The 12692-nt window shown below is 53.9% G+C and overlaps 1 protein-coding gene across 1 annotated transcript in view; it reads left to right on the top strand.

The window, feature by feature from the left end:
* Positions 1 to 882: 882 nt before the first annotated feature.
* Positions 883 to 12692, top strand: part of ZNF638 (zinc finger protein 638) — a 55668-nt gene continuing 43858 nt past the window's right edge. Inside the window, 4 exon segments of the mRNA XM_082315927.1 lie at positions 883 to 1109; positions 1111 to 1145; positions 1147 to 1276; positions 1278 to 1345. Coding sequence (XP_082172053.1) covers positions 1032 to 1109; positions 1111 to 1145; positions 1147 to 1276; positions 1278 to 1345 — 311 coding nt within the window. The 5' untranslated portion in view covers positions 883 to 1031.

Here is a 12692-nt window from a genome sequence, read left to right as displayed (position 1 = left end):
CGTGACGCAGCAGCGTTTCTGGCTGGCTCTGTGGTTAGGTTTGGCATCCGCTTTGGTATTTTCAGGAAAACGTGGCAGCTGTTAAAGGAATCTGTCTCCTCGGAGAGAAGCCCGTGACTCTGCGAAGGTGCTTCACGGGCAAGAGGAGCTCCCTGTGCCGAGGGCTCGCCGGGCCACCCAAGGTGGCAGAGCTTTTTTAGACTCTCCTTTTCAGGTCAGCGCCAGCGCTGCAAACTGTAGTTAATGGGGGAAGCCTGCATTTGGGGACACTGAGTCACTGCACCCCCAGGGGAGAGAGCTTGGAAGGTAAGGAAGTTGGAGGCATCAGGTATTCATCTGCTGCTCCAAAAGCAAACATCATTCCAGGCGGACAACCCCGGTGAGTCAGCGCCTCACAAGTCTTATGCTCTGTGCTGGTTTCCACTGGAAAACGGGAGCAGCTGCTGGCTCCCAGTCAAGCCTAGGACACCTCAAAGAGGGACTCAGCAGAGGGAATCCACACCTTCATCTGAGGCTGCTCATACACTGGAAACACGAGGCGGGAGCCACCCGAGAGGACAATCCCAGAAGCCTGTGGTGGTGCGGAGGAAGGCTCGGGACGGCTGCTCAGTGCCCTCGTGTCTCCAGTTTCCACAGGTGCAGGTCAAGGACCAGCAGCAGGCAGAGGAGGAAAGGCAGCTGCCCTCACGCCGGACCGGCTCTGAGGCGAAGCGCAGCTGCACCACAGGCCCACGGAGACACCGGACCTTCAGCAGAGCAACGAGGAGAAGACAAAAAGCTGGATGAAAGAAACAGAGGGTGGAAGAGAGGTAACAACAGCTATGGGAAGGAGAAAGAAACAGCAAGGATGCCCAGAGAGAGGCGGTGTGAGCACAAGCACAGAGCAGCCGCAGCCGCCGCCATGACAGAATGAGGCCGCTGGCGGCGCTTATATAGGGGGGAACGCCCAGCATGCTCTGCGGCAACAGCGATTGGCTCCCCGCCACAGGCAGCGCATGCGCAGCTCCGCCCACTGAAGCCAGGGCGGGCACATGCGCACTGCGGGCACCGTGCCCGTACCGAGGGCCCCGCCCCTCCGTGGCTTCGCGGGGCTCAGCGCGCCTGCGCGGCCGGGCCACCGCCCGGACTCCTGCTCCGCGCATGCGTCCCCGGCGCCGCCGGCCGCGCTCCGCCCCTTCCCTCCGCGCATGCGCAGTGCCCGTTGTCTCCCTCCGCGGGGCTGCATCGCCGCGGTCCCCGGTTCGGCTCGGCGCGACGGAGCGGAGCGGCGGCGGCGGGGAAGCGGCGGCGGAAGCGGAGCGAAGGGCGGCTGCGAGCAGCGCGGCTCGGCTGCGCCCTGCCGGAGGTAGGAGCTCGGTGTCCCCCCCCCCCCCGGTGTGTGGCGCAGCGGGGGCTGAGGGGACGCACAAAATGGCGGCGGGTGGGGGCGGCCGGGGCTGCTGCCGCGGGCCCGGGGGACGGCGCCTTCCCTCACCCCCCGCAACCCGGCCCCGGGCCCGGCCCCGCTCGCCCACCGGACCCCCGAGCCGCGGCGGGGCCTGGCAGTGGCGCCGGGGCGGGGGGACGCGGTGCAGTGGCCTCGCCGCGCAGCCGGTGGGTAACGGGGCGCTGCGGCCGGGCGCAGGCCCCGCCGCCCCTTTTCTCTCTTCTGTTTTGCTACCGAGGGGCTTCAGCACGGCGGCGGCGGCGGGGGGCACGGGGCCGCTTCCCGGCCGAGCCCCGGCCTCGGCACGCCAGCAGCCGGCGGGCGGGCGGAACGAGTGGGGTAGCCCGGCGTGGGGTAGCCCCGCGTGTGTTGGCTCAATCTCGCCTCTTACCCGTGGGTTACGCGAGGGAAACGCACCGTTTGCTATTGATTCTTCCCCGCGTTGTGTCTCCGTCCAGCTGCGTTTCAGTCCAAGCTCAGACCTTTAATTAAATGCGTAAATTTAGCGCGTTGCATTGGAAGAAAGCGATCTGGCAGTTTGGGAATAGTGGTTTTGGCTTTCAGACTGGCCGTGGAATGAAGTAATATTCACTCTGGTTAACTGGGAGGTTGTTTTTCATCGCCGCATCCTTCGAGAGCTCAGCATGCAGATGCGTTTTCTGGCACCTCGGGCTGGTGCGTTGGGGTTATACAGCGAGCTTTCCCATTTCTTGGCTTCGAAGACGGTAGGAATTGATCTGAATTGGTTAAAATAACTGAAACAACAACAAAAACTCTTTTCAGCTAAGGCAGGGTGTTTTAGCACCGCAGCGTGATCTGGTTCATAGTGCTCGCCCAGGAACCTCGCAGGTTTGGCGATTTGGCCTTTTTTATTTGCAACTTAGGCACACACCGCTTTAATATTTTTGCTCAGTTACAATTATTTTAATACAGTAACGTAGTATAGATTGTTACTTTTAAAAATAATCATATAGAAAAATGAATTTTAAAAAATTATATAAATAACTGATTAAAAAGTATTGTGTTGTTTTTTGTTGTTGTTTTTTTTTTTTTTTTTAAGAAAACAAATCATCCGTCCTGGTTTATAGCCCAGGAGTGTTGCCCAGGAATTGCTGTTGAAATGCGTGTTCAGTTTTGGGTTATGCTCTTCTCTCTGGTATGTGATCACTCGCTAGACATCTAAAATATTAAATTATAACTATGTTGTGAGGTCTTCAAGAGGGTGGATATAAAAGTGAGGTAATTATGTTCCCTCTTGAGGAGGCACTCTTTAAGGACAAGAAGCATCTTTAATTGCATTTTTTTCTGATTTAAAAGAAGTTCATCTGCCAGAACTAACAGACAGGTCCCGCTGGCTCGAAGGGCGGAGGACGCAAGGGACTAGGCTGATCTCTTCTCATCCGTCTTCTATGACAACCGATGGAAGCGCGTGGTGTTTATCCAAGGGTGGGGTTCCGTGTGGTTACAAAGCGTGCTGCTCCCTGCTCTACCGCTGGATTCCTTTTTCTTCCTTCTGCCATTTCCCAAGAATGTGGCAGTTCGGTTTTGGGGCTGAGCTCGGTGGAAGCTCAACCGTACTCTGTTAGTTCATACCAAACAAGGAGCTCTTCTGTGCATGGAACGGGAAGAACATTGAAAGGTGGTTTTAGTTTTGGTTTTTTTTTTTTAGCGTTTCACATTTGAAGGTAAATAAAATGTTTTCTGATTTCTTTGCCGTCAAGTTAAATATTCTGAATGGAGTTTGGGTTTCTTTAGTAAGTTTTAGGCAGAAGTATTAGTATTTGCTCTTTGTCCGCAATGCCCACGGGCGCATCTCCACGTCAGGCGTGCAGAGCTCCGTGTGCCTCGGAGCTGTTGCATGTGTATAAATGTACTTGTGAGACAGTGTGCAGGATTTGTGCTGCTCTGAAATTTTACATGGTAAGTGGAAATTGAAAAAGGCCGGTAGATTTCTGCTGCTGATATTCTGTAAAGGTGCCGAAATGCCCTGTTTTGGTCTTGTTTTTAAGAATTACTTGTCAAAAGACTTGTGCTGATTTTCTTTATTTTTTGTGTCTATGTATAAACTTGGTGCATTGAACCTGACAAACGCTGGAGTGGAACGGAGTCTTTTTGGGATATTTCAGTGAATTCTGTTACTGAGCGGTACCGGCTCTGGCTGGGCCGGGGTTAACTGCCTTCGCAGCAGCCCGTGAGCTGGGTTTTGGATTTGTGGCTAAACCGGTGCTGGTCGCACACCAGTGTTTTGGCTGTCGCCGAACAGCGCTTGCACAGCGTCAAGGCTTTCCCCCCCAGTCACGTCCTGCTCGGCAGTAAAAACTGGGGTAGAGGAGGAAGAAAAGGGTGTTTTTGGCTTCTGAGGTGGCTGTTGCTTGGAGCCTGGCTGGGCACTGGTCTGCCTGTGGGAGGTGGTGACTAATAATTCCCTTTGTTTGTTTGTTTGTTTGTTTTTTTTTCCCTCCCCTCTTTCCTTCACCTGTTAGACTATGTTTGTCTAAACCCATGAGTTTTCTCACTTTTGTGCTTCCTTTTCTCCCCCAGTCCTGCTGGGGTGGGGAGCAGGGGCGAGCAAGCGGCTCGGTGGGCGTTTGGCTGTTGGCCAGGGTCAACAGACCACAGTCCTTTACGGAGCTACGAGGGGGATCAAGAGAACAGCAGATTGATCGGAGCGTGAATTCAGTGCTGTTTAGCTGCTAGTTGGTAGGGCTTGGAAATGGCAGCTTTCAGCCTTTGCTGTTTACTGTGGTGCTTTGTTTTGCCTGGGAAACCTGTGATAAAAGCAGCGCTTTGAGCCTGGTCTGGTGTTTGGCCTCTGCGTTGCCGTCGTCCCGCTACTCCGGGAACCGTCCCCTGCAGACAGCCAGCCATTACACCTTCCTCCCCTCCTCCGGGACAGATCCTGCCGGCCTCGTTGCCGTGGCCCCTCGGTTTCTTGAACATCCTGGCATAACCGAAGCCTTCACAGCGGTGTTGATTTTGACTGTTGTTTGCGATGGTAGTAATAACGTCCCCCTGCCACCAGTGCCCCGCACGCGCTGCCACCTTGTCAGACTCTGAATCCACTGATCCCAGTTCAGATCCTGGTGGATCCTCCGGTAACCACCCAGCCGGGGATGGCAAACGGGAACGTGTCCTGCGGCAGCCGGCTCCTGGGTGGCACGGCGTGTGGGAGAACGTGGTGCCTGGAGCGGTTTTCACCTCCGACGGCCTGGGATATTTTTGCCTGAGCAGGCACGCAATCCTGCCGAAACGGCAGAGCAGCCGAACGGGGGATGCCTTGTCTCTGCCAAAAAGAGAGAGCGGCTTCTCGTGCTGTGTTGGGACCTGGCCCGCGCTTACCAGGCCCCCTCAAAGGAGCTGGAGGGTCGCTGGATCCGAGGAGAATACAGACGGACACCGCGGCTAAAGCGGAGGCTCAGTGAAGGCATCTCCTGTCGAGGATGAAGCGTCACCTCGAGGACGATCTGGTGGCCTGTGGTGGCAAGCGGACCACCTCGTCTGTTACCCGAGGGAAGCGGTGGAGGTGGGCTGCAGCCGGGTCCCTGGGGGTCCGAATGACGTCCAGCGCGCAGCGGCCGCGTGGTGGAGGTTGGTATCGAACGCGCTGTCTGTGCGACTGTGGGGAGCACGTGAGGAAGCGGGGTGGTCTGCCGCCGTGGACCTAGATGCTGCCTGTGTGAATTGTGGGGGAAAAAAGCAGCTGAAAAGGGTCCATCCAGGAGGACTGCTGCTCCGGGTGCTGACAGGCATTTCCCGGGACGCAGCAGAAGGGCTGAGGACGCCTCTCCTCCTCCTGATCTTGATGAAGGGACGTCTGGTCTGCTGTGGCAGGAGTCAGATAATGAGTGCTCCGACCAGGAATAGGGCGGCTTTGTCTCTGGCCAGGCAGAGGAAAGGGACAACGGGATCGACTGGACGGTGTGGATTCGATGGCCTGGCACATCGGACGCGCGGGAGCACAAGGCTCCGGTGAACTCCAGCGCGCAGCGTACCCCAGTGCCATCGGCGTGTAAGGGTGGAACCTGTCTGGATTTCGGGGACGATTCACCCTGCAGTCGTCCCACGTGGCAGCACCGAAGTCTGACGGAGGGTGGAGGCTGAAGGTGGACTGTTGCGGTCACGCTGCTGAGCCGGGCATGCCGCACTCCGGTACGAGCGGGAGCCCGAGGCGGCCGGGCGGCATGGCACAACCGGTGCTGCCCACGCGTGCTCCGTCCCTCGGGCAGCAGAGTGCAGGGCACAGGCTGCTTGCATGTCGAGGGGCGTCCCTGCAGCTGGAGCTGACTGCCCCGGGTGGAAGCGGAGCCCTGCCTTTTGCCATGGACCGATACAGGCGGCACTGGAACAGGGTGAAGCCCCTGAACACCCGCCGTACGCTGACAGCATCGTTGTGTTGGGCAACACAGTGGAGGAAATGTTGGAGAAGGGAAAAGAATAATCCAGGTCCTTCCGAAGGCTGGTTTTGCCGTCAAAGAAAGCAAGATCAAGGGGCCTGCAAAAGGGATCCAGTTCTTGGAACTGAAGTGGGAAGATGGAGGTCGTCGCGTCCCTATGGATGTGGTCAATAACATAACAGCCACGTCCCCACCAGCTAACAAAAAAGAAACAGCAGCTTTCCTAGGCGTTGTGGGTTTCTAGAGAATGTGTTCTGGGTTGCAGTCGGTTTGTGGGTCCTCTCTGTTGGGTAACCCGAAAGAAGAACTGTTTCAAGCGGGGCCTTGCGGCAGGCCGTCGGACAGACCCAGCAGGAGAGAGGTGCTGCGGTCGCCCTTGGGCCGGACAGGACCGGCCGCGAGGAGAGGAGCGTGCCCTGCCCCACATGCTCTGACCCGAGGCCACCTCCAGGATTTGGGAATATTTCAGTGAGCGATGTCACTGAGTTGTGCTGGGTCCGGCTGGGGCGGAGCGTGGTGCCGTGTTGGGGCGCGTGGCTGCACCAGCGGAGGTAGGCACCGACGGTTTGGCTCTTGCTGGGCAGTGCTCGCACAGCATCGCGCCTTTCTTCCCGCTCCCCATCCCCGAGCAAGCAGGCTGGGGATGGGCCGGAGGCTGGGAGGGGACACAGCTGGGACAGCCAACCCGAACCGGCCAGAGAGCTGTCCCAAACTGTGTAACGTCTTGCTTGGCAGTAAAAACTGAGGCAGAGGAAGAAGAAAAGGGTGGTTTTGGTTTCCAGGGTCCTGTGCTCGTTGAGCCTGGCTGAGCATCCCTCTGCCGGGGGGAGGAGGTGAGCGATTGCCTCTGCTTTGCTCCTGTTTCCCCCTGGTCCGTCCCCCCCTCTGGGACCGGTGTCTAAAGACCTGTTAGACTGCCTTTATTTTAACCCATTTCTTGCTTTTGCTCTTCCCGTTCTTTCCCTGTCCTGCTCAGGTGGGGAGTGAGTGAGTGGCTCACAGTGCTTGGCTGCTGGCTGGGCTCAGCCCACTGCATCAGTATATATTGTATTTTGTTGACATTTAGGAAACTTTAGCTTCTGCTACTTTTTTCTAGGTGCTTTCATCTTTGAGATATAGCTGTGTGTCCTGGTTTCAGCTGGGATAGAGTTAATTTTCTACCTAGTAGCTGGCATAGTGCTGTGGGTTGGATTTAGGATGAGAATAACCTTGATAACGCACTGATGTTTTAGTTGGGCCAGAGGCTGGGAGGGGACACAGCTGGGACAGCCGACCCGAAGGTGTTCCCTGCCGTGTAATGCCACGCTCAGCAGTAGAAATGGGGTGGAGGAAGAAAGAGGAGAGTTTTGGCTTCCAAGGTGGCTGTGGCTTGGAGCCCGGCTGGGCACTGGTCCGCCGGTGGGAGGTGGCAAGTGATAGCCTTTGCTTGGCTCCCCTGTCTCGCTGTTCAGACCGTCCCAGTCTCATCCCGTGAGCTTTATCGCTTCTCCTCGCCCTGTCCCGCTGGGGAGGGGGTGCCTGGCTGCTGCCCGGGGTCAGCCCTCTGCGCATTTAAAGTCACGCTGCCGTCACCGCAAACAGCGGGACCCCCTGGGCTTCCCGGGCTTCCCATCGCTCTGGCTTTGTGGCCTGCAGATGTTGGCTGGGGGCGACTTTGATTAGCCATAGTATCGGTCTCTGCGGTATGCCTGGGTTCCCAAGGTGCGATTATATTGAAATGCAGTCTTTACTTGACTGCTCTGTCATTAGCACGTACCCAGAAAATTCAGTACCGTTTATAGAGACAAATCAGCAGAAAATTACCCTTTCAATGAGTGCCCAAGACAGAAAAGCCTCCTCTTGTGACTAGAGAAAGCAGCTTCCACAGTCTTAGCAGGTCTCATCGCCAAACCCGTAGCTTAAGCCTCCTGTTTTGTTTGTGATCGATTTTTTGTATTGCGCAGCTGACTTAGAGGTGTTTCTGCTGATAGACAGCTGACCACTGAAACAGTTCCGCTTCAAGACGGAGGTACCGTTTTCTTTCACCTCCAGCGCCGAGCGCTTGAACTCGGCGGTATTGCTGGTCAGTGCTGCGTTTCCCTTTTCCCGCTTGCAGGAATTCTTATATTTGCTTCAAATCTACTGGTACCCACTGCTTTTGACTGTTGCTTCCTCTACCTGTAAGGGAGAGGAATTTTCTACATATTTTTATCAGTGTGCCTCCGGATTGGTTTAGTGAATTGTCAGCTTTGTTAACATCCCTCTGGGTCCCTTAGGTTAGGTGGCATTAGCTTTGCACAAAGAGGCTCTGCAAGCAGGCTAGCGAGAGTTTGGAAATACAAACCAAGTATTTATTGCTAAACGTGCCCTAAGGCTGGTGGGGTTTAACAGGCTGCTGCTGTAAGCATTAGCTAATAAGCATTAGCTGCTCCCAGCAGGACAGCCACAGGGTGTTTGCTGACCACATGGGCATGGGGAGGGGCTCCTCAGGGTTGTTAGGTTGCTGTCATCCACTGATGTCACCCATCCATCACCACCACCCCGCTTTTTTTATTTAGGATTTTTTTTACCATTCTCAGCTGCTGTTTTTCCTATTGAATCCTTGAGCTGGAAATGGCACCTGCCTGTCTCTGCCTGTAATCCCACCCCCCCAGCCTTTTTTTTATCTCTCTCTCTCCAGGCTTTACCCGAACTCTTTCCTACAGCTCTGGCGGTTTTCTCTGCAGCCTGGCCAAGGTTGTGCAGCTGGGCTGCACCAGAATTGGACCTTGCATCCTCAAAACACAGGCAGCTGGACCTCTGGAGAGGGAGGAAGGTTATAGGGAGAGAGGGTAAAAGCTTATTCTAGCTGTGTCCTTGAACCAGGGAAGGCGCGAGACCATCCTGTACTCACCACGTGAGCAAATGCTGTCGCTAAGGCCCTCCAGCACGTAAGCAGGTAGCCAGAGCTTTTAATTTATCTGTCCATATTGGGAAGCTTTGCAAAATGGACTGATGAAGTGGAAGGGAAAGCGAGAAGGGTATCATTTGGCTTTCCTGTGATACTCTGAAATTTTAAGTTTCAAGGACTAACTGTTCCAGGAGTCAGGTGAGGACAGTGGTCTTTGGGGAATTCCACCTATTTTTCATTCACTTAGGATCAAGCATCAGCAAGGTGCTTGGTCCCTGCTGTAAGACTAGGCAGGGTGTCACTGCACCACCGTCCTGGCTTCGGCTGGGACAGAGTTAATTTTCTTTCTAGAAGCTGGCATAGTGCTGTGGGTCGGAATCACAGAATTGTTAAGGTTGGAAAAGACCCTTAAGATCATCCAGTCCAACCATTAACCCAGCACTGCCAAGCCCACCACTAAACCATGTCCCTCAGCACCACGTCTACCCGGCTTTTAAATCCCCCCAGGGACGGGGACTCAGCCCCTGCCCTGGGCAGCCTGGGCCAGGGCCTGGATTTAGGATGAGAGTAATGTTGATAACACACCGATGGTTTAGTTGTTGCTCAGCAGTGCTTACACCAGTCAAGGGCTTTTCAGCTTCCCCTGCTCTGCCTGGTGCAGAAGGAGCTGGGAGGGGGCACAGCCAGGACAGCTGGCCCAGCCTGGCCCAAGAGTTATTCCATACCGTATGACGTCATACCCAGTATATGAACTGGGGGAGTTGGCCATGGGGTGGTGACCGCTGCTTGGGGATGGGCTGGGCATCGGTCAGCAGGTGGTGAGCAATTGCATCACTTGTTTTCCCTGGGTTTTGTTCCTCTCTCTCTCTTTTCTGTTGTTTTTCTATTATTATTATTAATTATTAAACCATTCTTACCTCAACCCACGAGTTTCCTTACTTTTGCCCTTCCAATTCTCTCCCCCATCCCAGCGGAGGGAGGGTGAGCGAGCGGCTCTGTAGGGCTTGGTTGCCGGCTGGGGTTAAACCAGGACAACCAGAAAAAGCAGTCTGGAGGATCTCAGACACACCCCAGACAAAGCTGCTTTTGAAGAGGAAGGTGAGAATCTAGCCTTAAATGTCCAGACCATTGTTTCCTCGGTCTTGGCATCACTTTATCTCTCAACTGTCATTTCCAGCATTTCTTTTGAAAGGTCAGGCACCAGACCCTGCAATTGCGGGGTTGCCGCTGTACGACGCTCGCCTGGATGTCGGGAGAGAATCTGAGCGCGCGACTTCCCGGTGGAGGAATGCAGTTTAAATGTTTGGCCTCTATTTCCTACGACTTCAGGTGTAGTTAGGGCCAGGTGACAAGGAAACTAGTGTCTTCGATGTGCTCAAATATATTTGTGTTATTGTGGACCTGGGTAAAGTCCTAAATGTTTGGCTGCAGATAGGTTTCAGAGCCATTAAGGACTGTACTGCGCAGGTACGGATCTTTGAAAACCTCGCCTTCGGGGTTCCTTTGTACTTACGTTTTGAAGTCCTTCATGGACTAGCCTTTTGATCACAGAAATCACAAAACTGTCTTTTGTGTTTCTTCAATTATTAATATTGATGGAGAACCTTACAGTTTTAGTTTGTGAGATAAAGTCTTAGTATCCGTCCTCTTCTTTTCCTGACCCAGGAAGGTAGTGTTAGATGCTAGTGCCACGTCTCTTCTGTTTCCCTGAGGAGACTGTTTTTGGTGGGTGTCTTCCGACACCACGGTGGCTGAGAAAGTGGCTCTCGTGGTCCTGCTTGTTACGGAGCATCCGCTTCCGAGGCTGTTTGTTTTTGGCATTTTTGGAGGGTACGTGTCGTGGTGTAACCCCAGCCGGCCGCTGAGCCCCACCCAGCCGCTCGCTCACTCCCCCCTGGCGGGACGGGGGAGAGAATCGGAAGGGTACAAGTGAGGAAACTCGTGGGTTGAGATAAAGACACTTTAATAGGGAAAGCAAAAGCTGCGCACGTGAGCAAAGCAAGGAATTCATTCCCTCCTTCCCACGGGCAGGCAGGTGTGCAGCCACCCCCAGGACAGCAGGGCTCCATCATGCTTCACCGTGACTTGGGAAGACAAACGCCATCGCTCCGAATGTCCCCCCCTTCCTTCTGCTTCCCCAGCTTTGGGTGCCGAGCATGACGCCGTAGGGTGCGGGACAGCCCTGGGGGCAGCTGTCCTGGCCGCGTCCCCTCCCAGCGCCTTGTGCCCCCAGCCTGCTCGCTGCTGGGGTGAGGAGCAGCAAAGGCCTTGACTGCGTGTAAGCACTGCTCAGCAATAACAAAAACATCTCTCTATTATCAACGCTGTTCCAGCACAAATCCAGAACACAGCCCCGTAGCGGCTCCTGTGAAGACAACGACCTCCAGCCCGGCCCAGTGAGTGAGCAGGCCCGGTGTTAGCGTGTCCTGAGCAGATTGCAGCATGCTGTTTGTTGATTCTGCGAAAAGTCTCTGTTTGACTGTTTTGCTCAATCAGTGTTGCTTAATGTCTCAGGTAAGATGACGTTGCAGCCTTTAGCCTGTTAACTGAAGAAAGTTGCAGGACTCAAGAGAAAGTACGTTAACTTACAGCATGGACTGTGGCATCGGGTATTGGTTACTGTTGAACATGGGATACTGCGCCGCTGTTCTACTTCAGTAAGGCTACTTTTATGTTTTTAGTATCCAAGATGGAAGATGTTTTTTCCTCATTTTGGAGTACTGTTGCTAAAACAAAGTGGGAAAAGTTATCCTCAATTTTAGTTTAGAATATTTACTGAAAAGCAAAAGACTTTTAATCTGTTTTGCTTTTAAATAGATGATTGCAGTAGCGCGCTCTGGGGTAAAGTGAGCGTGTACCCGTGTTCCTGTGGAACGTGGCTGTGTACTGCAGGAGTTCGCTGGAGTGAGAGCTTTAAACGTTGTCAGAAAGCAGAAGACATCTCGTCGTGGCGTTCTGGTGCTGGGCTGAGCGCGCAGCGTGCTGGTCGGCTTGTCCTCCCCGCCGGTTGCCGGCTCGCCACCTCCGAGCGCGCTGGCCGCCTGCGAGCTCTGACAGGCTTGCAGTGGCGCGTGGCTCGCGGCAGCGTCGGCGATGCCGGCGTGGGAGCGTGCCTGATGGCAGCACGCTGGTGACAGTGGGCTGCGCTGCCTGGAAATCTCTAATTGAGTGGTGAAGATTCTTCCCGTTGAAGTTCTGCTTTGCTCCTGAGCAGATCCCCTGGCAGCTTCCTAAGCCACTGCATTAAGGTTCGGTTTGCAAACCAGCATGTTTATTTTAAAAATGTGCTCTACTAATATGTTCTCGTTATGGGAGGCTTTGATATTGTTCTCTCTCCAGCTGCTTTCCAAATCAGTGTGCTGGGAGGTTTTTTTTGCCCTCCAGGGAAGAGATTTCCAGAGAAGAGCAAAACTGAAAGGCAAGAGATGACTTTGTGGATGTTTGCTTAATGGTCTGTTTTGAAATGGTCTTGAACGAACTTGGCCTAACATGCAGTTAGCATTTAAATACGATTTAATTTGTTGAGGGAGGAGATCTGGGGTAAGGAGTTCTGGATTAGAGGCCAGAGTTCTGGGATTGTTGTCTGGTGGGAATCTTTTCTTTATGACGGCTTTCTATGGCTTTGTAGTGGAGAAGAGAGATGGGTAATGTTTCTGTAGCTGCTGTTTCTCCTTGGCCTAACGCCAAGTTAGTTAAAATTAAATAATTGCTAATAGAACTTAAAAAGAGTGCTTAACATACAGATAGTAACAAGTTACAGGAATTCAGCTGTAAACTGAGTCTCCTGCAGCTTGTATGTGGTTCACCTCTCAAGCTATAGCTGCGTGCCATTTTTATTTTTTGAGTTGTGGCTTTCGAGCTTCAGTCCTTACAGATGACAAACATGAGAGGCACCTCCACGTACTAGAAAAACATTTTTTTGGAGTCAACTCAAGTGAGCTTTGAAAACAGAACCTGCGATGGAGTTGGTGTTGGTGAGACAAGAACCTCATCGCCGCAGAAA

The sequence above is a fragment of the Platalea leucorodia genome (assembly GCF_965183815.1).
Source record: "Platalea leucorodia genome assembly, chromosome: 6".
Taxonomy (NCBI): Eukaryota; Metazoa; Chordata; class Aves; order Pelecaniformes; family Threskiornithidae; genus Platalea; species Platalea leucorodia.
Note: the sequence above shows the minus strand (reverse complement) of the source record. Positions and strands in the feature narration are given on the sequence as shown.